The sequence below is a fragment of the Colobus angolensis genome, unplaced genomic scaffold, assembly GCF_000951035.1.
Source record: "Colobus angolensis palliatus isolate OR3802 unplaced genomic scaffold, Cang.pa_1.0 Scaffold2, whole genome shotgun sequence".
NCBI lineage: Eukaryota > Metazoa > Chordata > Mammalia > Primates > Cercopithecidae > Colobus > Colobus angolensis.
Window position 1 is genome coordinate 17,646,681 of NW_012115154.1, and position 27,452 is coordinate 17,674,132.

Sequence of the window (27,452 nt, forward strand, 5' to 3'; positions counted from 1 at the left end):
ACAAAAAAGAATAGCATTGAGTCTGTAAATTGCTTTGGGCAGTATGGCTACTGATTTTTGTACACTAATTTTGTATCCTGAAACCTTACTAAAATTGTTGATCAGTTCCAGTAGCCTTTTGGCAGAGTTTTTAAGGTTTTCTAGGTACAGAATCATTGTCAGCAAAGAGAGATAGTTTAACTTCTTTTCCTGTTTGGATGCCGTTTGTTTCTCTTGCCTTATTACTCTGGCTGGGACGTCCTGTAGTTGAGTGCTTTTTAGTATATTCACAAAGTTGTGCAGCCATCACCACAATCCAATTTTAGAGCTTTCTTGTTCCATCAAAAAGAAACCCCATACTCATTAGTAGTCACTGCCTGTTCCTCTGTGCACCTGTTCCACTGCCCCAGGCAGCCTCTGATCTGCTTTCTGTGTCTATGCATTTTTCCATCTGGAAACTCCATATAAATGGAATCGTACGACCAGGCGCAGTGGCGCACGCCGGTAATCCCAGCACTTTGGGAGCCTGAGGTGGGCGGATCATGAGGTCAGGAGATCATGACCATTCTGGTCAACACGGTGAAACCCCGTTTCTACTAAAAATACAAAAAATTAGCTGGCTGTGGTGGTGTGCAACTGTAATCCCAGCTACTCAGGAGGCTGAGGCAGGAGAATTGCTTGAACCTGGGAGGTGGAGGTTGCAGTGAGCCAAGATTGCACCACTGCACTCCAGCCTGGGCAACAGAGTGAGACTCTGTCTTAAAAAAAAAAAAATGGAATCATATATTATGTGGCATTTGTGCCTGCCTTCTTTCATTGAGCATAATGTTTTGAAGGTTCATCCACATTGATTGTAGTATGTATGAGTACTTCATTTTTGTGGCTGAGTGACACTCCATTGTAAAGATATGCCACATACTGTTTATTCCTTTATCAGTTGATAAATTCGCCCCGCGCGCCCCCCCCCATTTATTTATTTATTTATTTTGAGACAAGGTCTCACTCTGTTGCCCAGGCTGGAGTACAGTGTCATGATCTCAGCTTACTGCAGCTTTGACCTCCTGGGTTCAAGTGATCCTCCCATCTCAGCTTCCCGAGCAGCTGGGACTACAGGCACATGCCACCACGCCTCAGCCTTTCAAAGTGCTGGGATTACAGGCGTGAGCCACGGCGCCTGGCCTGGCTCTTTGATTTTATGTTGTTGATCACTTTGTTTTTACGTGGAAATCTTAAATTCTCAACTAAATTTGCGTAATTTCTTCAACGATCTTATATCCAATCCTAGCACTTCGTTATCCTATAATTTATCTTACAATTTCAAAACAGTGAAGCAATACTGCTACTAACAATTAGACTTCCATTGAAATACAAGATTTTTTTGCAGCTCTTTTTGTCCTCTGTATACATTCTGTGCAGGACTTATGGGCAAAATAATGCCTTTTAAAGTCACTTGAAATATTTTCTGTATGTACTTATGCCACCAACTTGGTATACAGTTGCATTCATTTGTTTATTTTTAGATTTTTTTAATAGATTATTCTTTTTGGTTTTTGATGTAACATAATTTTTTGAATATGTAAGATATTTTATGTTTGCAAAGTCAAAATGATTTAACATGGTACATTCAAGGAAATCTCGTTTCCATCATTGTGCCCTCTCCCTATAGATAATCATCTTTATTCGTTTCTTGTTTATACTACCATGTTTCTTTTGGAAATATCAGTCACACAGATATATTTGTATTCCCACCCCTGTCTTATTCAGTAGGTTGTGGAGATCACCTCATATGATTATGTACAGGTCTTCCTCAGTTCTGTGGATTCAGAATGTTCTGTGGTGTGATAGTTTATTTAACAGTCTATACCTTGGACATTCAGGGTATTTCCAGCATTTTGCTGATATAAATAATGCTGCAGGGAGTACTTTGTGCATAAATCAGTTCATGTTTTTGCCAATGTATCTTTTTTTAAAATTTATTTATTGTGAGAAGGAGTCTCACTCACTGTGTTGCCCATGCTGGAGTGCAGTGGCACGATCTCGTCTCACTGTAATCCCTGACTCCTGGGTTCAAATGATTCTCAAGCCTCAGCCTCTGGACTGACTGGGACCACAGGTATGCGCCACCACGCCTGGCTAATTTTTGTATTAACAGAGACGGAGTTTCATCATGTTGGCCAGGCTGGTCTCTAACTCCTGACCTCAAGTGATCCACCTTCCTCAGCCTCCCAAAGTGTTGAGATTACATATGAGCCACTGTGCCTGGCCCCAATGTGTCTTTGAGATGTAATCCTGGAGGTTGGATTGCTGGGTCAAAAGGTAAATAAATATGTTATTTGGGGAGAATTTATCTCCAAATTCCCCTGGACAGGGGAATCATTTGCATTCCCATCTGTGTTGTGAAAAAGATTCTCTTGCCAACAGAGGATGTGGACAAACTTGTAGGATTCTTTTCAGTGTAATAGTAAGAAGTATGTCAGTGTAGTTTTAATGGCACCTCTCTTACTGAGTGTGGATGAGTTTTTTTTTTTTTTTCCTTTAGAATTCTTTCTATTTTAATTTCTAATTTTTATGGTACATAGTAGGTGTGCATATTTATGGGGTACATGAGATATTTTGATACAGGCATACAATGTGTAATAATGACATCAGAGTAAATGGGATATTCATTACCTCAAGCGTTTCTTATTTCTTTGTGTTTTAAACATTCCAATTATACTCTTTTAGTTATTACAAAATGTACAATTAAATTATTGTTGACTGTAATCACCCTGTTATGCTATCACATACTAGATCTTATTCATTCTATTTAACTATATTTTTTACCCGTTAACCATCTCTACTTACCCCCTCGCACCTTCCCCCAACTCTTCCTAGCCTTAGGTAACCATCGTTCAACTTCTCTGTCTCCATGAGTTCAACTGTTTTACTTTTTGGCTCCCAAAATGAATGAGAACATACAAAGTTTGTCTTTCTGTGCCTGGCTTATTTCACTTAACATAATGTCCTCCAGTTCCACCCATGTTGTTGCAAATGACAGGATCTCATTCTTTTTTATAGCTGAATATTACTCTGTTGTGTATATGTACCACATTTTCTCTGTCCATTTGTCTGGTGATGGACACTTAGGTTGCTTCCAAATCTTGACGATTGTGAATAATGCTGCAATAGACATGACCGTGTTGCCCAGGAGTGCAGATAGATACACTGATTTCCTTTGTTTTGGGTATATACTTAGCAGTGGGGTTGCTGGGTCATGTGGTAGTTCTGCTTTTAGTTTTTTTGAGGCACCTCTATACTGTTCTCCATAGTGGTTGCACTAATTTACATTCCCACCAACAGTGTTTGCGGTTCCCTTTCTTCACATCCTTGCCAGTGTTGTTATTGCCCGTCTTAACTGGGATGAGATGATAAGTCATTGTCGTTTTGATTTGCATTTCTCTGATGATTGATTATGTTGAGCACCTTTTCGTATATCTGTTTGCCATTTGTACATTTTTTTTTTTGAGACGGATTCTCACTCTGTCACCCAGGCTGGAGTGCGGTGGCGCATCTTGGCTCACTGCAAACTCCGCCTCCCGGGTTCACGCCATTCTCCTGCCTCAGCCTCCCGAGTAGCTGGGACTACAGGCGCCCTCTACCATGCCTGACTAATTTTTTATATTTTTAGTAGAGATGAGGTTTCACCATGTTAGCCAGGATGGTCTCCATCTCCTGACCTCATGATCCGCCTGCCTTGGCGTCCCAAAGTCCTGGAATTACAGGCATGAGCCACCGTGCCCAGCCACATTTTTTTTTTTTTTTTTGAGACAGGGTCTCACTCTATTGCCCAGGTATGACAGGAGTGCAGTGGCATAATCAGAGCTCACTACAACCCAGTCTCCTGGGTTCAAGCCATTCTCCCACCTCATCCTCCCAAGTAGCTGGGACTAGAGGCATGTGTCACCACACCCAGCTAATTTTTGTATTTCTTGTACAGATGGAGTTTTGCCTTGTTGCCCAGGCTGGTCTTGAACTCCTGGACTCGAGCAATCTTCCTGCCACAGCCTCCCAAAGCACTGAGATTACAGGCATGAGCCACCATGCCCAACCTGTATGCCATCTTTTGAGGAATGTCTATTCAGATCTTTTGCCCATTTTTAATCAGATTGTTTTTTAATTGGGTATTTGGATTTTTTCCTATAGATTTGTTTGAGCCCCTTAGATATTCTGGTTATGAATCCCTTGTCAGATGGATAATTTGCGAATATTTTTTCCCGTTCTGTGGGGTATCTTTTCACTTTGTTGATTGATTCCTTTGCTGTGCAGAAGGTTTTTAACTTGATGTGATCCCATTTGTTCATCTTTTGCTTTGGTTGTCTGTGCTTTAGGGTATTACTCAAATCTTTGCCCAGACCAGTATCCTGGAGAGTTTCCCCAATGTTTTCTTGTAGTTTGATAGTTTGAGGTCTTATATTTAAGTTTTTAATCTATTTTGATTTGATTTTTTTATATGATGAGAGATAGGAGTTTAGTTTTATTTTTCTGCATATGGATATTCAGTTTTCCTGGCACAATTTATGGAAATGACTGTCCTTATTCCAATATATGTTCTTTTTTTTTCTTTTTTGTGATGGAGTCTCACTCTGTCACCCAGACTGGAGTGCGGTGGCACAATCTTGGCTCACTGCAACCTCTGCCTCGTGGGTTCAAGCAGTTCTCCTGTCTCAGCCTCCTGAGTAGCTGGGACTACAGGCGCCTGCCACCACTGCTGGCTAATTTTTGTATTTTTAGTAGAGATGGGGTTTCACCATATTGGTCAGGCTGGTTTTGAACTCCTGACCTCAGGTGATCCGCCAGCCTCGGCCTCCCAAAGTGTTGGGATTACAGGCCTGAGTCACCATGCCTGGCCTAATATATGTTCTTGACACCTTTATCAAAAATGAGTTTGCTGTAGATGTGTGGGTTTCTTTCTGGGTTCCCTATTCTGTTCTTTTGGTCTGTTTGTCTGTTTTTATGCCATTACCATGCTATTTTGGTTACTCTAGATCTGTAGTTTAATTTGAAGTCAGGTAATAGATTCCTCCAGTAAAAATGAGTTTGCTCTAGATGTATGGGTTTATTTTTGGGTTCCCTATTCTGTTCTTTTGGTCTATTTGTCTGTTTTTATGCCATTACCATGCTGTTTTGGTTACTATAGATCTGTAGTTTAATTTGAAGTCAGGTAATAAATTCCTCCAGTTTTGTTCTTTTTGCTTAGGATGGCTTTGGCTATTTCAGGTTTTTCATGGTTCTGTATATGCTTTAGGATTATTTTTTCTATTTCTGTGAAGAATGTCCTTGATATTTTGATAGGAATTGCATTGAGTCTGTAGATTGCTTTGTGTAATGTGGGCATTATAACTAATTCTGAACATGGAATATCTTTCCATTGTTTGGTGTCCTCTTCAATTTCTTGCATTAATGTTTCATAATTTTCATTCTAGCCATCTTTTACTTCTTTCATTAAGTTTTTTCCTAGGTATTTTATGTATAGCTATTGTAAATGGGATTATTTTCTTGATTTCTTTTTCAGATTGTTCACTGTTGGCATATAAAAAGGCTACTGATTTTGTATGTTGATTCCGTATGCTGCAACTTTGCTGAATTTATCAGTTCTAATAGGTTTTTTTTGGTGGAGTCTTTGGGTTTTTCTAAATATAAGATCATCTGCAAACAAGGATAATTTAACTTCTTCCTTTCCAATGTGGATGCTCTTTATTTCTTTCTCTTGTCTGCTCTAGCTAGGACTTCCAGGATTATGTTGAATAACAGTGGTGAAAGTGCATCCTTATCTTGTTCATCCTTATCTTGTTTCCGATCTTAGAGGAAAGGCTTTCAGTTTTTCCCCTATTCAGTATCAGGGGAAACTGGCTGTGCATCTGTTGTATATGGCTTTTATGGTGTTGAAGTATATTCCTTCTGTACCCATTTTCTGGATTTTTTAAAATCATGAAAGTATGTTGAATTTTATCAAATGCTTTTATAGCATCAGTTGAAATCCTGTGGTTTTTGTCCTTCGTTCTGTTGGTAAGATGTATCACGTTCATTGATTTGCAGAGGTTGAATGATTCTTCCACCCTGCCTGGGATAAATCCCACTTGGTCATGATGAAAGATCTTTTTAATGTGTCGTTGAATTTGGTGTGCTAGTATTTTGTTGAAGATTTTTGCATCAGTGTTCATCAGGATATTGGCCTGTAGCTTTCTTTTTTAGATATGTCTTTGGTTTTGGTGTCAGGGTAATACTGGCCTCATAGAATGAGTTTGGAGGTATTCCCTCCTCCTTTATTTTTCAGAATAATTTGAATAGCATTGGTGTGAATTCCTCTTTAAATGTTTGGTAAAATTCAGCAGTGAAACCGTTATGTCCCTGGCTTTTCTTTGCTGCGAGACTTTTTATTGCAACTTTGATCTCATTACTTGTTATTGGTCTGTTGAGGTTTTGGATTTCTTCATGGTTGAATCTTGGTAGATTGTATATGTCTAGAAATTTATCCATTTCTTCTAGGTTTTTCAATTTATTGGCATATATTTGTTCATAATAGTCTTATGATCCTTTGATTTTCTGCAGTATTAGTTGTAATATCTGTTTTTTATCTCTGATTTATTTGGGTCCTCTTTATCTTAGTCTGGCTAAAGATTTGTCGATTTTATCTTTTCAGAAAACCACCTTTTCATTTCATTGATCTTTTGTATTGTTTTTTGTTTCAATTTTATTTATTTATGTTCTATGTTCTGATCATTATTGTTTTTACACTGATTTGGAGTTTGGTTTGCTCTTACTTTTCTGGTTTTCTAGCATGCATGATTACGTTGTTTATTTGAAGTTTTTTACTTTTTTAATAGAGGCACTTATTGCTGTAAACTTATATCTTAGTATTGCTTTGCTGTATCTCACAAGTACCATAGGTTAATTTGATATGTCGTGTTTCTATTTTCATTTCCTTTTTTTTTTTTTTTTTTGAGACGGAGTCTCGCTCTGTTGCCCAGGCTGAAGTGCAGTGGCCGGATCTTGGCTCACTGCAGCCATGGCCTCCTAGGCTCAAGCAGTCCTCCTACCTTAGCCTCCCAAATAACTGGGACTAAAGGTGTGTGCCACCATACCTGGCTAATTTTTGATTTTTTGTAGAGATGGGTTCTTGCTATGTTGCCTAGTGTAATCTCAAACTCCTGAATGCAAATGGTTTCCCCACCTTGCCCTCCCAAAGTGCTGGGATTATAGCTGGCCTCAAAAAATTTCTTAATATCCTCCTTAATTTCTTTGTTGACCCATTGGCCATTCAGGAACATATTATTTAATTTCCATGTGTTTATATAGTTTCCAGAGTTCCGCTTGTTATTGATTTCTAGCTTTATTCCATTGTAGTCAGGGAAGATACCTGGTATGATTTCAGTTTTTTGAATTTTTAAGAACTTGTTTTGTGGCCTAACATATGGTCTGTCCATGAGAATGATCCATGTGCTGAGAAGAAAAAAGTGTATTCTGCAGCTGTTGGATGAAATGTTCTGTGAATATCTTTAGTCTATAGTGCAGATTAAGTCCAGTGTTTCTCTGCTAGTTTTCTTTCTGAATGATCTGTCCAGTGCTGAAAGTGCGGTGTCAGAGATGCCAGTTATTACTGTATTGGGGTCTATTTCTCTCTTTAGCTCTAACAGTATTTGCTTTATACATCTAGGCGCTCCAGAGTTGGGTGCGCATATATTGATTATGCTATTAATATATCCTCTTGCTGAATTTACCCCTTTAGCATTATATAATGAACTTCTTTGTCTCTTTTTATAGTTTTGTCTGAAAATCTATTTGGTCTGCTCTAAGTCTAGTTACTCCTACTCTTTTTTGGTTTCCATTTGCATACAGTAGTTTTTCTATCCCATAGTGCACATGTGTCTTTAGGCATTTCTTTGGGCAACAAGAGCAAGATTTTGTCTCAAAAAAAAATTGGTTCATCTTTAGACTTTTACTCAAGATATAAGTAGCTTACACAGTACGGTTACAGTATTATCATACTCTGTGTTTGTGTACTTGCTATTACCAGTGGGTTTTGTACCTTCCGATTTTTTTTTTTTATTCCTTATTAATGTCCTTTTCTTTTTGATTGAAGTACTCCCTTTAGCATTTCTTGTAGGACAGGACTGGTGTTGATGAAATCTCTCAGCTTTTGTTTGTCTGAGAAAATCTTTATTTTTCCTTTATGTTTGAAGGTTATTTTTGCTGGATATATTATTCTAGGATAAAAGCTTTTTGCCTTCAGCACTTTTATTTTTAGTTTTTTGGAGACAGAGTCTCTCTGGTGCCCAGACTGGAGTGAAGTGGCACAATCTTGGCTCACTGAACCTCTGCCTCCCAGGTTCAAGTGATTCTTGTGCCTCAGCCTTCCAAGTAGCTGTGATTACTGGCATGTGCCACCACATCTGCCTAATTTTTTGTATATTTAGCAGAGACGGGGTTTCACCATATTGGCCAAGCTGGTCTCAAACTCCTGAGCTCTGGCAGTCCGCCCACCTCAGCCTTCCAAAGTGCTAGGATTACAGGCATGTGCCACTCGCCTGGCCCTTCAGGACTTTAAATATGTTGTGCCACTCTCTTGAAAACTTGTCAGGTTTCCACTGCAAAGTCTGCTGCCAGATGTATCGGAGCTCTATTGTATGTCATTTGTGTCTTTTCTTTTGCTGCTTTTAGGATCCTTTTTTAATATCCTTGACCTCTGGGAGTCTGATTACTAAATGCCTTGAGGTAGTCTTATTTTGGTTAACTCTGCTTGGTGTTTGCTAACCTTCTTGTACTTGAATATTGGTATATCTTTAGGTTTGGAAAATACTCTGTTATCATGTTTGAGTGAACTTTATGTTTTTTGTTTTTTTGGATACAGAGTTTTGCTCTGTTGCCCAGGCTGGAGTATAGTGGTGGGATCTTGGCTCACTGCAAACTCCGCTTCCCGGGCTCAAGTGATTCTCCCACCTCAGTCTCCCTTGTAACTAGGATTACAGGTGCTTGCCACCGCACCCGGCTAATTTTTGTACTTTTAGTAGAGATGAAGTTTCGCCATGTTGGCCAGGCCAGTCTCAAATTCCTGGCCTCAAGTTGATCCATCTGCCTCAGCCTCCCAAAGTGCTGGGATTATAAGCATGAGCCACCATGCCTGTCCGTGGCTAGGGCTGTTGTAAATGCTCCCTCTGTGGGTGGGTGCCCGCTAGGTTCTGCCTGGTGTTGCTTTCTGCTGTGACAGGGCAGCACTGAGTTCCGATGCAAAGTCCTACAATCACTGCACTCTCCTTCCCCTAAGCGCACACATTCTCTCTCTGGAGCTGCATGGCTGCTGCGGGGGTATGGAGGAGGGTTGGTATCAGCAATTCAAGACTATCTTTCCCACCCTCTTCAGTGCTTCTTTCCTTCATATGATGTTACAGCTAGGTACCGTGACTGCTCATCTGGGTTTTGGTTTTTTTGAAGGTGCTTTCTTGTGTGAATAGTAGTGAATTTGGTGTTTCTGTGGGGAGATAATCGCTGGACGGTTGTGTTCGACCATCTTGTTCCCCCCCTCCCTTTTTTTTTTTTTTGAGACAAGATGTTACTCTGTCATCCAGTCTGGAGTGCAGCCATATAATCACGGCTCACTGCGGCCTTGAACTCCTAGGCTCAAGTGTCTTCCCACCTCAGCCTCCTGAGTAACTAGGACTACAGGCATGTGCCACTATGCCTGGCAGGTTTTAAAATTTTTGTAGAGACAGGGTCTTGCTGTGTTGCCCAGGCTGATCTCAAACTCCTGACCTCAAACAATCCTCCTGCCTTGGCCTCCCAAAGTGGCAGGATTACAGGCATGAGCCACTGCACCTAGCCCTATTTTTTATATGTTTAAGGGCCATTTAAATTTCTTATTCTGTGAATTATTTATGTTTCTTGCTCTAGGAATCTTTTAAAAAATGCATATTTCCTAGGCCTACCCTGAACCTACTGATGAGACTCCCAGGGGTGCTTCCCAGGGGATGCTGCTATACTAACCTAGTACAGGATTTGAGTTTGGGAGCCCCCATTGTAGTGTTCTGAGCCAGGAGTCCCTAAAGAGTGAGATGTGTGTGTGTGTGTGTGTGTGACTGAGTCTCACTCTGTTGCCTAGGCTGGAGTGTAGTGGCACAATCTCAGCTCACTGCAACCTCCACCTCACAGGTTCAAGCGATTCTACTGTCTCAGTCTCCTGAGTAGCTGGGATTACAGGCATGCACCACCATGCCCGGTTAATTTTTGTATTTTTAGTAGAGATGGGGTTTCATCATGTTGGCCAGGCTGGTCTTGAACTCCTGACCCCAGGTGACCTGCCTGCCTTGGCCTCCCAAAGTGCTGGGATTACAGGCATGAGCCACTCTCCCCAGCTTCCCCACCCTTTTTAAAATCACTCTATATTCAAAATATATCAGCTCTTTTACTTACATATGAAATATGAAAGTAACAAAATATGAAAGTAAACATTTGTTCTCTTAGCCTCCATAACGAAACCTGTATTCAGAATATGTCCACTTTAAAAAGAAATAAAAGATTTGTAGATTATCAGGCTGAAACCTGGGAACTTTGGCATGTATTGTTTCTGTGAGTCCAGTTTTTTTTTTTTTTTTTTTTTTCCTGGAGTCGGAGTTTCTCTCTTATTGCCCAGGCTAGAGTGCAATGGCTCGATCTTGGCTCACTGCAACCTCCACCTCCCGGGTTCAAGTGATTCTTCTGCCTCAGCCTCCCAAGTAGCTGGGATTACAGGTGCGTGCCACCATGCCTGGCTAATTTTGTTTTGTATTTTTAGTAGAGACGGGGTTTTGCCATGTTGGTCAGGCTGGTCTTGAACTCCTGACCTCAAGTGATCCACCCACCTCAGCCTCCCAAAGTGCTGGAGTTACAGCTATGACCCACCATACCTGGCCGCCGTGCCCGGCCTGTTTCTGGGAGTCCAGTTCTTTCATCCCTCTGTAGCTGATACCTGCCTACTCGGGGCACTGGTTGCCACCACCATGGTCTACTCTCTTATTTTTTAAATTCCCATTTTACAGATAAACTTTAAAATTATTTATTTATTTATTTTTTATCCTGAGTGGCATACTGTTGTGTGTCGACACTTGTGACAGCTGAGCTCATGGCATTGTCTGGGAGACGGTGCTGCTGTCTCTCCTGCCGTTCTTTCTTTCTTTCTTGTTTTTTTTTTTTTGAGACAGAGTCTCACTTTGTCACCCAGGCTGAAGTACAGTGGCGCTATCTCAGCTCACTGCAAGCTCCATCTCCCAGGTTCATGCCATTCTCCCTGCCTCAGCCTCCCGAGTAGCTGAGACTACAGGCGCCCGCCACAACGCTGCCCGGCCAATTTTTTGTATTTTTAGTAGAGACAGGGTTTGACTGTGTTAGCCAGGATGGTCTCGATCTCCTGACCTCGTGATCCATCAGCCTCAGCCTCTCAAAGTGCTGGGATTGCAGGCGTGAGCCACCGCGCCTGGCCCTGTCCTGCCATTCAAAATCATCTCCAGTGAGGTTGCCTTCTTGACCTGTGCTTCCCTTTATTCACCTGCGGGCACTGGAGGCCAAGGGGCTGCGTGGGTCTTCACCTGATGGAACTGATGGAAGTGGCATTTTTGGAGAGGCCTGTGACTGCCCCAACTAGGAGCACTGCTGGCTTGTAGGCTGCTCGATCCTGGGGTTGCTGCTCCTTTGCCAGTGCCGTCCCCCAAATCCAACTGCAGCAGAATCTGGCTCTTCTTTCAAATATTTAAAAATTATTCTTAAATTTTTTTTTTTTTTTGGCACGGTCTTGCTCTGTCTCTCAATCTGGAGTGGTGCAATCATAGCTTACTGCAGACTCAACTTCCTGGGCTCAAGTGATCCTCCCACCTCAGCCCCCTGAGTAGTTGGAACTACAGGCACATGCCACCACACCCAGCTAATTTTTGTATTTTTTTGTAGAGTCAGGTTTCACCATGTTGCCTATACTGGTCTCAAACTCCTGAGCTCAAGTAATTCTTCCACCTTGGCCTCCCAGAGTTGGGATTACAGGCGTGAGCCACTATGCCCGGCCTTATTTTCAATTATTAGTGGCTCATGAATAGTCAGGATTCATATTTTCACTTAGACCGTTCTGTTTCTCATTCTTTTTTGAGGCTTCTTCTTGCTCAGTCACCACCTTGTGATGCTTGGGGCTGTTTAGTAGGATGGATGATGTGTTTCTCTTTGTTGTAGAAAGGATCCAAAGATTAAACTTCAGAGGATGATCCACTGAAATTTTCAGGATCTGCTGATGAAGCAACCATCTTTAGGCTGGTCATGAAAGTAACATTTTTAGGGGCAGTAAAACCCGTTGGTTTATAACTCTCCCGTACATAAAGGGGAATTGGTGGCAGTGTTAGCAGGCACAGACTCCACTGGATTGTTATTTTTCACCAGTATTTCACCCTTTGATAACCTTCTGGCTGGTTTTACCTCTTCTCTTAGAAGAGAACCTCAGTTGAGGTAGAGTGGACAGGACCCCACTTGGGTTACTATTTATTTATTTATTTATTTGAGACTGGGTCTGGCCCCGTAGCCCAGGTTGGAATGCAAGTGGCACAGTCATGGCTCACTGCAGCCTCATACTCGTGGACTCAAGCCATCCTCCTGCCTCAGCCTCCTAACTAGCAGGGACTACAGTCATGTCCCACCACACTTTTGGTTGTTGTTTTATCTCTTGACAAGGCATTGTTCTCTGGAGTTTTAAGTTTGGGAAGATCCAACGTGGTAAATTCAAACTCAGGTTTGGAGGTAGAGCCACTTTTCCCATGATTCTGGGTTTCTTGTCTGTTCCCATCTGATCTGATGCCCATCCAATTTCAAATTCCTCCTAGCATTAAGTGGACAAACGATGTGAGCCATTTGCTGATTTCATCTCTGATGGTAGCATTCTGTCAGCTGTCTTACTGTCAGCCTTTTGCTCATCATAGTTTTTTTCTCATCATCTTTTTTTGCTTAAAAAGTCAGAGCTTTAGCTGGGCGCAGTAGGTCAGTCTTGTAATCCCAGCACTTTGGGAGGCCGAGAGGGTGGATCACGAGGTCAGGAGTTCAAGACCAGCCTGGCCAAGATGGTGGAACCCTGTCTCTACTAAAAAAATACAAAAATTAGCTGGGCATGGTGGCGGGCATCTGTAATCCCTGCTACTCGGGAGGCTGAGGCAGAGAATTGCTTGAACCCAGGAGGCGGGGCTTGCAGTGAGCCGAGATCACGCCACTGCACTCCAGCCTGGGTGACAGAGTGAGACTCCGCCTCAAAAAAGAAAAAGATAATCAGAATTTCATTTCTTGTGTGAGAGGACACGTGCTCATTTCGGGGCTTTACCGTTTGAAAGTCTTGCTGACAGCTGGGTTGGTTACGATCACTCTGGGAGGCAGGCGCTGATTAAACATGAATGGACTCGGTTCTAAGAAGTAGGTGTAGGGATGGAGTTATTTTGAAAGAAAACTTCTGAGGGGGAAACCTTGGTGCTCCTAACGCCATGTCTTCAGTTGTGTTTCTGCCCTGCCTTGGGTCCCTTATGTCATAAGAGCAGCTTGGAGGAGGAGGAGGCCCGAGTGTGGGAGGTGGTGGCCACCCCGTTGGCTGCTGGGATAGGCATGGTGTTTCTCCTTCCTGCCTTAAAACGCCAGAGCCTGTCATGACCTGCCTGGTGATCATTACCATGAATTCCTGTCTACTGAATTCCTGTGCTGCAGTTTCCTTCTCTGGGACATGAGGCTTTAGACTGGAATCTAGCTGCCAGGTATTCGGTGGGGTCCATCTCACTGTCATGCCCTGTGCTGCAGCTGAGGCCCCAGGATCCCAGTGACTCTTCCTTTCCCCAGAGGGTCCCTGGTCATCTGGGCAGGAGACCTCCGTGTTGTGCTCAGTGTCACTGATTTGCATTCTCCAGGCCTCCCTCCATATCCAGAGCACCTCACCAGCCCACTCAGCCCTGCCCAGGAGGAGCTGAAAGAAGGGCAGGCCCCCAAGCAGCAGCCGGACTCAGAGGTGAGAGTGGCCCCAGTCGGGCCAGGAGCAGGTGAGTGAGAACAGCGAGGCCGCAGGATGAACAGCGTCCCGAGGCAGCAGGCGGTTACCAAGCGACGGTGCTGGGGAAAAGCACTGGAAGCCTGTGGCTGGGAGACTGGTTGGGCTGGGTTGGACAGGCTTTCTGGGAAAGGGGTCCCTGAGACAGGCCTGAAAGAAGGTAGGTTTTGGCATTTTCAGCATGAGAAAACAGTCTGTGTAGACGGATGGGTTCCTCCACGTGTTGGGGGCCTGGGCACACGGGTCCAGCAGAGTGAGCGGGGGGTAGATGGGTGTGTTGTGCCTCCCCGGGGTTCTTACGAGGGTCCCATCCACAGGGCAGTGTGTGTCCTGTGCCTAGCGTGGCGCCAGCATGGTGTTTCTCAGTAAACGCCCTCTTTCTGAAGACCAGCTGGGAACTCTGGCTTTAGTCATCCTTCCAGACTTCTTTGTCTGCTTTTATTTAAAGGCAGTCCCTGCCTGTCCTTTCACAAAAATATGTATCAGGCCATTTAGCAGAACACTTGGCAAACAGTCCAGAGCTCTGTTCTCTGTTGAGTGTTCCTCTGCGGGGCTGGCTCCTCTGCCTGGTTCTGCCGCTGGCCCGACTTTCAGTCTCTGGTTGCTTTCTCTGCGGTGATTTCTGGGTATCTTCCCCACTGGATCTTCCTCCCTTCCGTGGCTTTCTCTTTCCAGCCAGTGTGTAAGTCTGGGCTCTGCTCATGGAGTTGGGGAGATGGGACCCTCTTAGGCAGGAAGGCAGTGTTCCTGCCCCATTGCAGACCTGGAACGGTGTCCTGGAGCCTCCCAACCCTCTGTTCTTTTGAGGCTCATCAGGGTGACAGATGCTGAGGGACAGGTCATTAGCACTGGCCTGCAGGGGTGTTGGGGACGTGGCCTTCGTAGCTCTTGTCTCACCTCTGAAGCCCTCCGGAGAGAAGCCCTAGGCCTCCTCTCCCTGGCAGGGACTTGCGTATGTCCAGGGCTGCTGGGGAGATGGCTATGCACGCTGCAAGCCGGGGTGTCCTGCAGCTGGTGTTGGGAGAGGCCCTTGCCGAGTCTTTCTCACACGGCCCCCAGCCAGCACCAGCATTTTATCCTTGATTAAGTCGAAAGGAGAGTCTAGATGGGGAGTCTCCAAACTCCTCCACCAGGGACATCCTGCCAGGCATGGGGCCAGGGGAAGAAGGGTGGAGGCACCTGTGGCCGCAGCAGAGCCCCACAGGAGCGTGGGGGCCTTTTGGGAGTGGGGTGGGGTTGGGTTTGGGTGGTGGGATGTGGTGAGGGGCTTCCTCCTGAGGGTTCCCTCCCTCCCTCTCCAGCTGCTGTCTCCCTGGGGACTGTGGGGACCCAGATCAGTCTGGGGTCCTTCCTGGTCTTTCCCCATTGTGGTCTGGTCTGGCCTGGCTGGAAAGGCACTGCATGAAAACCCAGGCATCAGATCCCAGGCATGTGGTCTGATGATGATGGAAAAGCTATTCATGTGGTCTTGGCGTGGCCGGGCTCCCAGCCCCCATGTCAACAGTCTGTGTCCCTTGCCCAGAGACTGCTTCCCTGAGAGGGTATGGTGCCAGGACCCTTCCTCCCTCACATTAGGGACCCCTGAGAGCTGGGTGCTGAGACCTGGGGTCTCAGGTCTCCAGCACATTGCTGTGACCACCCACCACTGCCTTGGTTGTCCTTGTCACTGCTGTCCAGCAGCTCCTTGGCTCCACCCAAGCTGGAAGTTGAGTGAGACTCACACAGACCCAGGCAAGAATCTCAGGTCCTAGCGCCTCCTGTCACCAGTGAGTGTAGTGGCAGGCAGGTCATGGACGCTCTGTGCGGATTTGTCATGTGGATGAGCAGCTGAGCATGGGTGCGGCACCCACCACCCCTAGTCCGCAGAGGCCTCTTAGGGTGGTCTGGGGGCAGCGAGGGCCCCTGGGACTCATTGTCTTTCACAGATGGTAACTGGTATCACTAGAACTCTTGGGGGTGGGGTCCTGCCATCCTCTCTGCTGTGCCCAGGGTCTCTGCTTCTGTGTCCCACGCCGGCTGACCCCTGACCTCCGGGCTCCCTGGCTCCTGGCCTTGCAGCTTGATCTCCCCTCCCCTGACATCCTTAGCTTGGCCTCCAGGAATGAGGCTGATGACAACAATGAGGACTGAGTGACCGTGCGAGGCAGTGCCTGTGTGGCGGGGCTCAGTGAGCAGGACCCCTGCAACGTGCGGTGAGCACTGTGGGGAGAGAGGGCCCGGCTGAAGCTGGAAGCCAAGACTGGGCCGAGTGACCTGGGGGACAGGGTGGTGAGGTCCACTTGGAAACCAACGTAGACTCCTTTTGCCAGGTGGTGGTGTGGCCATCAAGACAGAGGCACAGTCTGAAGACGAGATGACGCCTGAGCGGCTCTTTCTGGGGGTGTCCCGAGGCCAGACCGAATGCAGAATCCCCCGAGGGCCCAGGAACAGGCCTGGGGGCCCCAGTCGTCATCAGGCCCAGGGCGTGCCCAGGGAGCCACGGCCACCGGGGGTCGGCGGGGAGACGCCCCGAGTCCTCTCCCGCCGGCGGCAGCGGGCATTCACCTGCCCCGACTGCGGGCAGAGCTTCCGCCTGAAGATCAACCTGACGATTCATCAGCGGACCCACGTGGAGGAGGGGCGGCGGGAGGCCACCGGCCGCTCGCCCACCACCTGCGGGGACAGCCAGACCACGCTGGAGCCGGGGGAGGTGGTGGTGCCTGGCCCTGTCATCCGCTGGCTCCCTGAGGAGCCTGAGGGCCGCCACTCTGTGGCGGGGGGCCGTGCATTGGTGGGGCGGCGGCCTGCGGCCAGCAAGATGTACCACTGCAGCGAGTGCCTGCGCTTCTTCCAGCAGCGCAAGAGCCTGCTGCTGCACCAGCGCCTGCACACCGGCAATGGCCAGGGCTGGCCCGCCTGCCCCTACTGCGGCAAGGCCTTCCGCCGGCCCTCGGACCTCTTCCGGCACCAGCGCATCCACACTGGTGAGCGGCCTTACCAGTGCCCCCAGTGTGGCCGGACCTTCAACCGGAACCACCACCTGGCTGTGCACATGCAGACCCACGCCCGAGGCCAGGCTGGCCCACACTTGCCTGCCGCCCCTGCCCGCCACGGGAGCCCCCCGCTGCCCTGGCCCAGCCGCACGGAAGAGGGCTGACCAGGAAGTAGGCCACAGGGGACTCCTGGCAGGGCCTCTCCCTTGTGCCTGACGCGGGTTCCTCCTCTTCCTGGGATGGAGAGAGGTTTGTTGTTTTTACCCATTCAAATGGGAAGCCCACCGCCCTTCTGGTGGCAGTGTGTGTGACCGGGTGCCTTCTGTTTCCTGTTTGCACTCTTTGCTGCCTTTTCTGCATTCTTGACTTGTAAAAGATTCCTTAAGGCTTAAGGGATGCCTTATTTTTGATGGGGCCTCTGGTAGGTACCACAGCCAAGAGGACCAGAGATCATGGCCTTCCAGTATGGGGGCGATAGAGACATCGGGGACCTGGGATTTTTGTTCTGTGCAGAGGTCTCCTGCCTGCTGTCACCATGAGACAGGGGAGTGGATGGTTGGCCTGAAGAAAGGGTCCTGGAAAGTTTTCTACTTTGCTATTTGGAAACTTTTTTTCCCTTGTTATAGAGACTCAAGTGCTTTTGTAAATGTCTGTAGTTGCTAATGGAACTTCGCCTTTTGCAAAGTGGAAAGAGCCGGCTTTTCCATGTGGGGCTTGCAGAACTGGAAGGGGAACTACCTCCACCAGCCTGTGGGTCTTTTTTTTTTTTTTTTTCGGAACTAAAAAAGAACTTTATTTATTGAGGGCAAGGGGATGCAAACAATACAAAAATCAAAAGCTTACCTGGTATTTAACTTTCCTTTCTCAGCTTGTCAAATGGGAGTTAGATTTTATTTTTACATTTGCTAAGTGTCCTGATCTGCTCATGAAATCCTCCTATGGGGGAAGCTGTGGGGCAGATTCCTTAAGCGACCCTTTGGAACAACTCTTATCAGGGAGGAGGGAATTGCTCGTTTCTGCCTACTTCTTTCCCTTCTGCTTCATATGTACTACAAAATAGTCATTGCATGCAATGGTGAGGCCCGCAATTAGGGAAAAGAAGCTCTGGAAGCCCACTTTGCCATCTCTGCACTGGTCCAGGTCCTTCATTATTTTGTCCACGGCCAGAGGGTCTTTTTGATTTTCCAAAATCCAGGGAACTCCTTTTCCATGAGTACTCTCAGGTCCTCCTTTGTTAAGTAGCCTTTATCCCCCGCGAATTTGTGAAATGTAAACATCATGGTTTCCATGGCGTGCTCCATTTGAGACGGCATTTTGGTGTGGTCTGTTGAAGCCTTGGCCGAGGCGTGGCGGACGCTGGGCGAGCTGGACGCCGGTCTTTTTTTTTTTTTAAGATGGAGTTTCGCTCTTGTTGCCCAGGCTGGAGTGCAGTGGTGCAATCTCCAGAGGTTGCTCACTGCAACCTCTGCCTCTCGGGTTCAAGTGATTCTCCTGTTTAAGCTTTCTGAGTAGCTGGGATTACAGAGGTGTGCCACCACTCCTGGCTAATTTTTGTATTTTTAGTAGAGACAGGGTTTCATCATGTTATCCAGACTAGTCTCGAACTCCTGACCTCAGGTGACCCGCCTGCCTCGGCCTCCTGAAGTGCTGGGATTACAGGCGTGAGCCACCACTCCTGGCCCAGCTTGTGGGTTTTGACGGGGATGTCTTGGCTGCTGTCTCGGAAGCGCAGTGTCTCCCTAGGTGTGTGTTTCTTGGCCCAGAGTGACTCCCAGTATTCCTAGTCCTTACCCCACAGGATAGGCACATCCATTATTTACTTTTGTCTGTCAGCTGGGAGGGGAAACCGAAGCCTGGAGCAGGAGACACTTCTCCCCAAGAGCTCAGTGTTCGTGGGTGTGTAAGATCCAGTGACTGCACCCCAGAAAGCACCCTGAGGGGCAGTGCGGAGACAGCCTAGGAAGCCCCTCCCCTAGAGGAGGCCCTTGGTCTGACTGAGGGCCACCTCTACCCTGGGCCTCCAGGCCTGCTGTTCACATTCAAGGGGAGGCAGTCTCTCAAAGGAGTTCTGCCTTGAGCACTTTGGGCTGTGGGGCAGAGTTGGGCTAGGAGATCTGAGTGAATCCTTCAGTCACGGCTAGTCTCATGTTCCTCTTCTGTCAAAGGGGGTCATGGCCCCAGTGTGTCCTACCTCAGAGTTGTCAGGATCAAATTAAGAGGCACTGGGACAAATATGAAGCCTAGCTTTGTGCTTCCTTTCAAATTCAGGGCCTCCTCTCTACTCATTCCAGCCTTTTTTTTCCCTGTCAGAATCCCTCAGGAAGAACCTTTATCTTCTAGAGTGAGTCGTGGCAGTTCCTCTGGGTTCAGTGAAAGACTCGCCCACGGGGCTTTGTTCCCCAGGAGTCCTTTGTATTTCGGTGAACAAATTCCTACCAAAACATGAGATTCAGACTGTAGAAGTTCAGGCAATAATATCAGGCCTCATGGAGAAGTCTGGAGGTCAGCTGGCTTCTGGTGTCCCCTCACACCACTGCGGGTGCTGCCTGTAGAGCAGCCTTGGTGTGGGTGACTCTGAAGCTGGAGTGATGGGACCCCGGCTAACCTTGTTTTTTACCGCCTTGTCTGGCACTGAGAAGTGGCCGCCCTTCAGGGCTGCTTCTGGGGGCTTTGGTTCCTGGATGTGCCATTTCCTTGCCCTTCTGACCCTCACACTACTTCCAAAGTCTTGAGCAGAGTTGGGGGCCAGTGGTAGCATTGCTGTCATCTCTGGGAGGAGGGTGAGTATACAAGTCAGTGACAGTTCGGCCAGGCTCCCTTGGGTTTGGGAAGAGGCACCGCCCTTCTGTGCTGTGGATCCTGCTTGTTTGCTTTGGGGTCCCCCAACCCTTGCCAGGAGCTTCACAAATCAGAGACAGGCTGTCAGCAAGAGCTCAGATAGGATGTGTGCAAGTGCAGGGGCGCGAGTTTAACCCTCAGCTGCAGGAGCTAGTCTCAGGTGTTCTGGGGATGCCTCAGGCTAAGAATTTTGCCGAGTTTCTGGGCTTATTTTTCTAATGCCAAATGCCCCTGCGTAAGTATCAGAAGGTGCTGATTCTCCTTTTTTCTTATTTTCATAGCAATGTGCGCAACTTTGAGGTAGGTCTTGTGGGTTTGCCTAGCACTCGGACGTGTTTAAGTAACGTTCGTTACATTGAAACGAGTCAACCGAAGCTTTGTGGTGGAGGAACTGAGGGTGCCCCAGACTCGGTGGGAGCCCTGGTTGGGCTCCAAACTCCCCCAGCAGGGTCCTCGTCTTCCTCATTTGTGAAGTAAACGGGTGGGCTACGACGTTAATAAGCCCAAGAAAACTGTGAAGGTGGTAGTCCCTTGCCCTAATTGGTGCTCAATAAACTTGTTGACATGAACGAGTGCGTGCGCGTGATCTGGTTTCTGCTCTCTGGGAGGTGAGTGACCGTGCGGGGCAGTGGCAGCTGGCGACACATGCGGGCTGTTGGGCACCAGCCTGGGGCGGGCGCTCGCACCTGTCGGGCACGGACAAAACTTCAGAGCCCGCTGTGAGGGCGGGGCCTCCCGGGCTGGCCAATGAAAAGCCGGCACTGGGTCGCAGGCGCCAGCCAAGCGGGGGCGGAACCTCCAGCACTGGCCAACGGGGATCTGGCTTCGGGATGCGGGGCGGGGCCCACGCGGGGCCCATCCGGTCGCAATTCGCTGGGCCTGGGGCACAGCTGCCTCCCGGGCGCGTTCTCCGTGTGTACCGCGTCCCGGCGGCCCCGCAAGCTCGGTCCGTGCGGGGAAAGCAGGGCTGACGCCGTCTGCGGAGAGAACTGTGCAGCCGGGCTTGTGTGGGGCCATGGGCAATGGCAGCAGCGACTCCTTGCCCAGGCAGGCCAGCACAGGGCCATGGCCGAGGCGGCTGCGACTCCGGTAGGGGCGACTCTCGTGGAGGCGTGGGGACATGGAGCCGAGTCCTAAATTCGCCAGGAGGATGTCCCAACCCCACCATCCCCCGCCACCTCCTGGAACTGGGGAGGGCTCAGCCTGGGTGGCAGGAGGAGGACAAGGACTCCTAAGGCCACACGATAAACTCCCTTCTCGCTCTTCATTTCGTTGCCTGTGGAATAAGGCGAATGGTCCTAAACACAAGATTTGGAGGTGCCTCCTGCCCTGATATCCACTGGACCCAGCTCTGAGGGCGCGGTAGACTGTGGACATCTTCATTCCAGACTCTCCAAGGTTCCTCTTTCAGGACCCGCCTTTTGGCACTTGCCCCTACCCCGCCCCACTCCCCAGTCGACCATCTCAAAGATCCACCCCTCCTGCCAAGATGAGACCAATGCCATGGCCTGGGGAGGGATGTCCGCTGCAGTCTGGTGGAGCCACAGTCTGGCTCCTGACTGTGAGGTGGACTCTAGACTTGAGCTCTGATTCCAGTCAGGAGGATTCTGATGCCTGCCCACTCTTTCCAAAAGTCCCTGACAAGTCCTTCTGGCTGCTGCTGAGGGGATCTGCATTGTGAGGACTTTTGGTTAGGGGCTTCAGGCTCAGGCTTGACCTAGGCCATTGCTGGCCTGCATAAGAACTGTTGAGATTTTCATAGGTCTTTAAAGGTAGAGGGGCCATCTCCTAGTATAAATAGCTTTGCAGTGGTTTTGGATCCATTCCTGGGTGGCACATTTGTGGCAGGGCATTGCAGGGAGGTGAGGATGTTAGCCCCTAATTTGAAGACGGTGCTGCCTCCTCTGGGCTCCACTTCATTGTATCAGACAGAGGCCAGACTTGAGGATGGAGAGCCATGGTGTGAGAGGAAGGAAAAGGCCAGGTATCTGCTGTCTGGTACTTGTATGTGTGGGACACTTTGCTGAGTATGTTTATTGGGGAGGTCTCTGAGAAACTCAGTTGCACAGAATTAGATTAATCAGTCTCTGGTTCTTAACACATTCAGATCGCTGGTCCATAGCCTTTATATTTGTTTTTAAGAATATAACATGTGCTAATGTCATACACCCTGAGTGCTTTTTCATATCTTCAGTGTGTGTCATCCACACAGCCACCTTAGGAGTGAAGGAAGTTAGGATATCCCTGTAAGTGAGAACATAGAACCTTGGATTAGTTATGCGGCTTGACCTCAGGTTGTGCAGGATTCAGATGGCAGGAGAGGCACTGAGTCAAGTTCTAGGTGAGTTCCATTTCCAGGAGTGTTCCCTTTATACCTCAGCTGTTCTCCACTGAGGCATTCCTGGCTTTAAAATTTTATTTCCAGCAATACACAATACATTTTCCACCTCCTGTGAACAGGATATTCCTTGTAATGTTTCCGTATTCTTTTCTTTTCTGCTTTCAACTTTCTCTGGCCCCTGTTGCCTGGCAGCTAGGAGGGTGGAGACCATCCTGGGGCTGGTTGACAAGGCACCTGGATCATGGGGATGTGGTATCAGGCAGGGCAGGAAGTCACACCAGTAGATGTCAGGGTGGATGGGCCTTAGAGATCGCCAAGGCAGAACGACAGGCCTTTCTCCCCTTGAACCCACTAAGGTGTGTGGACTTGTTCTAGAAGAAGTTGAGGACTCAGATTGCTGCTTGGGTGTGCATTGGACCCCAGGTCCCCTGGCAGGTGTTCTGGACTTGGGCTTCTCATCATTTCTTGGCTCCTGCTTCTGGCCATGTTCCCTAATTGGTTGAGTAATGGGCTGAGCTAATAGAGGCAGTGAGTGGTAGAGCTGGGATCCACTCTATTCATTTATGATAGTAATGTTGGTTATGTCATTTTCCATTGCCCCTGGGTCTTGGTTCAGGATTCTTCTCATGGGGGCTTTGTGGGGTCCAGTGTCTGCTGTCTTTGACTATTAGGTGGGGTCTGTTTGCGGGTCTGACCAGTGAGGCCCTCTGGCATTCAGAAGACGTCTCCCCTATTCTGGAGAATCCTGACCTTCCTGTGTCTGGTAACGGCTCTGGGCTGCTCTCCTTCTGGTGGCTGACTCACCAACTTGTGTCTGGTTACAGGACTGGTATATGCAGACTGACCTCCAGGGAGAGGCCCAGATCCGATCTGCAAAGGTCTGCCTTCTGGCTATCGTGGCTGCTGTTCAGGTGGTGAAGATGGAACCCCAGGCTGCCTGGCTACAGAGCCTAGAGGGACGCACACGGACAGCCGAGAAGAAGCTGGCTGACTGCGAGAAGGTGGCTGTGAAGTTTGGGAACCAAACTGTTGCTCAGGCTGGAGGGCAAGTGGGCCATGCTGGGGACTCTGCTGCAGAAGTATGGGCTGCTGCAGAGGCAGCTGGAGCACCTGCTGTGCAACAGAAACTTCTGGATCCTGCGGCTGCCCCCGGGCAGCAAGGGGGAAGCCCCCAAGGTATAGGAGCTGGGTGTGGGTGGAGAGCCCTGCCTGGATTCTGTAGGGTTACCATATGCATAGCGGAGGGAGCCCCTTGGCTCCCGAAGCCTGACCTCTGGGCATCCAAGGCAGTCACCAGTTGACTTTAAAGGGCTTGAAAAATGTCAGAAGAAATTGTGAACCAGAAAAATGTCTGCTTTGGAAGATGGAATGGGGTTTGTTGGGAGAGAAATGGTTGTGCAGCAGTGGTTGTACATGATCTCTGAGAGTGAGGACTGGCACAAGTAGGAGATATGTGTGCCTGGGAGAGGGGAAGAGAACCCAGGAGTCCCGATCATGAATCCCATTAGTCACTGGTTCTGCCGTTTAGCCGAAGGCGTTGTGATGGAGTTGAGTTTGCATTTGCTTAGTAGTTTGGCCAGCGATGCCCACTGCTTCGGGGGAAGGGAGAGGAGACTGGAGTTGGTTTTGGCTGCTCCCTGAAGTGGTTGTTACTCATGGTGGGTGCAGGCAACCTGTACTTCCAGGTGCCTGTGACTCCTGAAGACACAGTCGGGTATTTCTCAGAGCAGCAGGGTGGCGGCCTGGAGGACTCATAGAAGGAGCTCTGCAAACGTGTTGTGAAGGGGAGCTGCGAGACCCTGAGCTCCGTGGGTAAGAGGCTGGTCTCTGGGGGCCTCCACACCTTGGTTTTACTCCTTTACTCAATCACACGAGACTTCTGAATCTGAGAGCAGGAAGCATGTAGAGATCGTTTGTTCAGCCCTCTGTCTTCAGGCAGGTAGAAGGTATCCGTCATTCTCATTTTGAGGTTTTATGTGATGAAATGCAGAGGTTATGTGACTTGCCCCAGGTCTCATGGAGTAAGTGAACTGGAATCTGCTCCTTGCTGTCCTGCCCTTTGCGTGGTGCCAGAGGCTGCTTCTGCGTGCACACCTGTGGCTTGCCTGCTCCTGGGGAGCTGGGGCCTCCCCTGGTTTACATCTGCATCCCTAGGACTCCCAAGCTGCACTGTGCACACTGAGTTCTCAGGTGATTCCTGCTGAGCAAAGACGGATGGACTGTAGGCCTGCTTTTATTTTTTTGAGATGGAGTTTCACTCTTGTTGCTCAGGCTGTAGTGCAATGGTGTGATCTCAGCTCACCACAACCTCCGCCTCCCAGGTTTAAGTGATTTTCCTGCCTCAGCCTCCCGAGTAGCTGGGATTACAGCATGCACCACTAGGCCCGGCTCATTTCGTATTTTTAGTGGAGATGGGGTTTATATATGTTGGTCAGGCTGGCCACGAACTCCCAACTTCAGGTGTTCCGCCCGCCTCGGCCTCCCAACGTGCTGCGTGAGCCACCGTGCTCGGCCAGGCCTGCTTTTTTTTTTGTTTTTTTGAGGCGGAGTCTTGCTCAGTCGCCCAGGTTGAAGTGCAGTGGCAAGATCTCAGCTCACTGCAAGCTCCGCCTCCCGGGTTCACACCATTCTCCTACCTCAGCCTCTCAAGTAGCTGGGACTACAGGCGCCCGCCACCATGCCCAGCTAATTTTTTGCATTTTTAGTACAGACAAGGTTTCACTGTGTTAGCCAGGATGGTCTCGATCTCCTGACCTCGTGATCTGCCCGCCTCCGCCTCCCAAAGTGCTGGGATTACAGACGTGAGCCACCGCGCCCGGCCCTGGCCTGCTTTTAAGGATGTCCCAGGTCTAGAAAACGAGGGCCAGCCCTGGGAAGTTCGGTCCTTCAGGCAGGTGTGTGTCTTCACGTGAGACTTGATCAGACGTGGGTTTTTGTAGCTACCCTACTCCCAAGCTCTCCTGCGTGCACCTGGAATTCTCACTGCTTTGGGCAGGTGAGCAGTTGGCTTTTTGTCCACTCTCTCCCCTTGTTGGGAGGCTGAGGCCCAGAACACAGTGCCTTCCCTCTCTTTGCCTGGCTGCAGAGGTTCCTCCTTCAGAAGAGGGTCCCAGTGTGCTGTGGGAGGCAGGGTGACGAGGCTATCTGGCCTCAGGCGGGGAAGGAGAAGCACGTGGAAGGAAGGGCAGCAGGAAGCCTGAGCCTGACTGCCAGGAATGGCCAGCCCCATTTTTGGGCCTGAGTTTCCTCGTCTGTCTGGACTAGGTGACTTGTCTGTGTGGGCAATGGATGGGAACCCTTTCTCTTGGTCTCACGGCACTTACTTCTAGTCCACGAAAACTGAGAGGCTTTGCCCACCCTACTCTCCATGCCCCTCAAGACATGCCTTGAAGAGGGAGTGAGTCCTGCTCCAAGCCTGGCAGAAAACCCTCCTTTCCAGGTCTGCAGAGGACAGCCCTGCCACTGCCTTTTTCCTCCCTACAGGCTGGGCCACCGCCAAGCCAGATCTTCTGGTGCCAGTGGAGAAAGGACACCAGGCAGGCAGCTGCAGCCTGCCCAGTGCGGAGAGGGGCCAGAGCCCGGGCCCTGGTGAGTCCCTTAGGGTGTGGGTGGACCTGGACCTCTCTACGTGCATCTGGTAAGGGCATCTGGTGTCAGGAGGCCCCCCTGGCGAAAGAGAGGCAGAGGTCGGGGGAAGTGAACTGCTGGGCCTCACAGCTGGCGGTCAGGGCCAGACCCGGGTGTTCTGACACTCAGAGGACCTGGGCCATTTCCCACATTCCATGTCCCTTTGGAGCCGTCGCTTGGCTTGAGACCGCTCTGGAGGCTTGAGGGGAAGGGCAGAGGGCATAGCAGATACCAGGGAACCTGAGGCAGGCTGTCGTGGTGCGTGCAGGGTCCCGGGAGGAGCGACAGGCTGGCGGCCTCCGTGAGACCTGCCCTGAGGCTGCGTCTGCTCCCAGGGCCCTTGGTGCCTGCGTGCGGGTCCTCCTCGCTTTGCAGCCTAATTCCTGCTTCCTCTCCTTGGGTGAAGGGACTGAGTCTTGCCATAATATCCCCTCCTCCGGCACCTTACGCAGTGCCTGGCGTGTACTGGGATTATAAATAATAAATAATTATTAAATGAATGGTGAACCAGAATAGGAGCTCAGTTTTCTCCATTTTTCAAATAATAGCATTGGATCAGAACGCAGTTTTTTATTTTTCATTTTTTTAAGGCGAGAACCCTTTATTCCAGTGACAACCAGAATCATATAACATTGGGGGATAGTGGGACTATTCTGGCTGAAGGACAGGAACCCTGGAGCTGGGTGCTCGGAACACAGCGGGTCATGCCAAGACACTGCTCCTTGCTTTCTAGATTCTTAGATTTGGGGAGGAAGGCTCCCCTGTGAAGCAGACTCTTTGAGTAGGTAAATTAAGTCACAGTGAGCCTAGAGTGGGGAAGAAGGTGGGAGTTGACAAGGGTACTGAGTGGCTGGCATGTAGGTCCAAGGCTAAGAGTGGCATTTCCAGGCACCTGCAGGGGATGGGAGCACCACAGAGAAAGCAGGGCTGCGTCAGGGGTGGGGTGTGGCAGGATGCAGGTCACATAGCCTGAGCTGGGGAGCCCTGAGCGAGAGGCCAGCTGGGCAGAGTGTGGCTCTTGTGAGAGCTACTACAGCACTGAGAGCTACTACAGCACTGAGAGCTATTACAGCAGCAGCCTGGCCAACAGCTCCTCCCCTGTGGTGCAGGGAGGGGAGCTGGGCCCAGGCACTGCAGCCACCCCAGCTCTTGGCCTGGCCCCCCACAGCAGGTGTGGGCAGGACTGGGGTATGTTCAGAGGCTGTGGCCGGTGCCACAGTCCCCAGGGCTGAGCAGCTCCTAGGGGGATGCAAAGCAGCAGGCAGGGCCTGGCCAAAGAGCCCCAGGCATGACTCTGCCATGAGGCTGGGCTTGTACCTGAAGGCAGCTCAAGGAAGCACGGTGGGTGGAGGAATGAGGGCTGCTCAGGGGGGTTAGGGTTGCCCTGAAGTCTGGGTAGTCCTTGCCATTCTAGCAGTTACTTCTTGTTTTCCACTCTCCGTAAGCTTTTCCAGATTTCTCCAGGAGAGAGCTTTGTTTACCTCCCAGGACTAGGCCTCACTCCTAAAAGCTGCTTCTAAACCCTTTGTGTGCAGGCCCCAGTGTGGGCGCAAGACATCCTGCAGGCCCCAGACGGTGTGGGCACAAGACATCCTGCAGGCCCCAGACGGTGTGGGCGCAAGACATCCTGCAGGCC

General features: G+C 49.1%; 2 protein-coding genes and 1 pseudogene across 3 annotated transcripts in view; 2 read left to right on the plus strand and 1 right to left on the minus strand.

The window, feature by feature from the left end:
• Positions 1–17,777, plus strand: part of ZNF783 (zinc finger family member 783) — a 23,141-nt gene extending 5,364 nt beyond the window's left edge. The window contains exons 5-6 of the mRNA XM_011941583.1: positions 13,902–14,030; positions 16,348–17,777. Coding sequence (XP_011796973.1) covers positions 13,902–14,030; positions 16,348–17,174 — 956 coding nt within the window. The 3' untranslated portion in view covers positions 17,175–17,777. The remainder of the gene's footprint in view (positions 1–13,901; positions 14,031–16,347) is intronic.
• Positions 17,778–17,785: 8 nt separating this feature from the next.
• On the minus strand, positions 17,786–18,379 carry LOC105511292 (annotated as a pseudogene). Its single transcript, XR_001001695.1, has one exon. The product of XR_001001695.1 is annotated as a protein S100-A10 pseudogene (transcript).
• A 2,216-nt stretch (positions 18,380–20,595) lies between these two features.
• LOC105511458 (zinc finger protein 398-like) overlaps positions 20,596–27,452 on the plus strand; it is an 11,904-nt gene continuing 5,047 nt past the window's right edge. Inside the window, 6 exon segments of the mRNA XM_011941584.1 lie at positions 20,596–20,937; positions 23,014–23,214; positions 23,216–23,365; positions 24,344–24,410; positions 25,673–25,826; positions 27,352–27,425. Of these exon segments, the coding sequence (XP_011796974.1) occupies positions 20,596–20,937; positions 23,014–23,214; positions 23,216–23,365; positions 24,344–24,410; positions 25,673–25,826; positions 27,352–27,425 (988 nt within the window).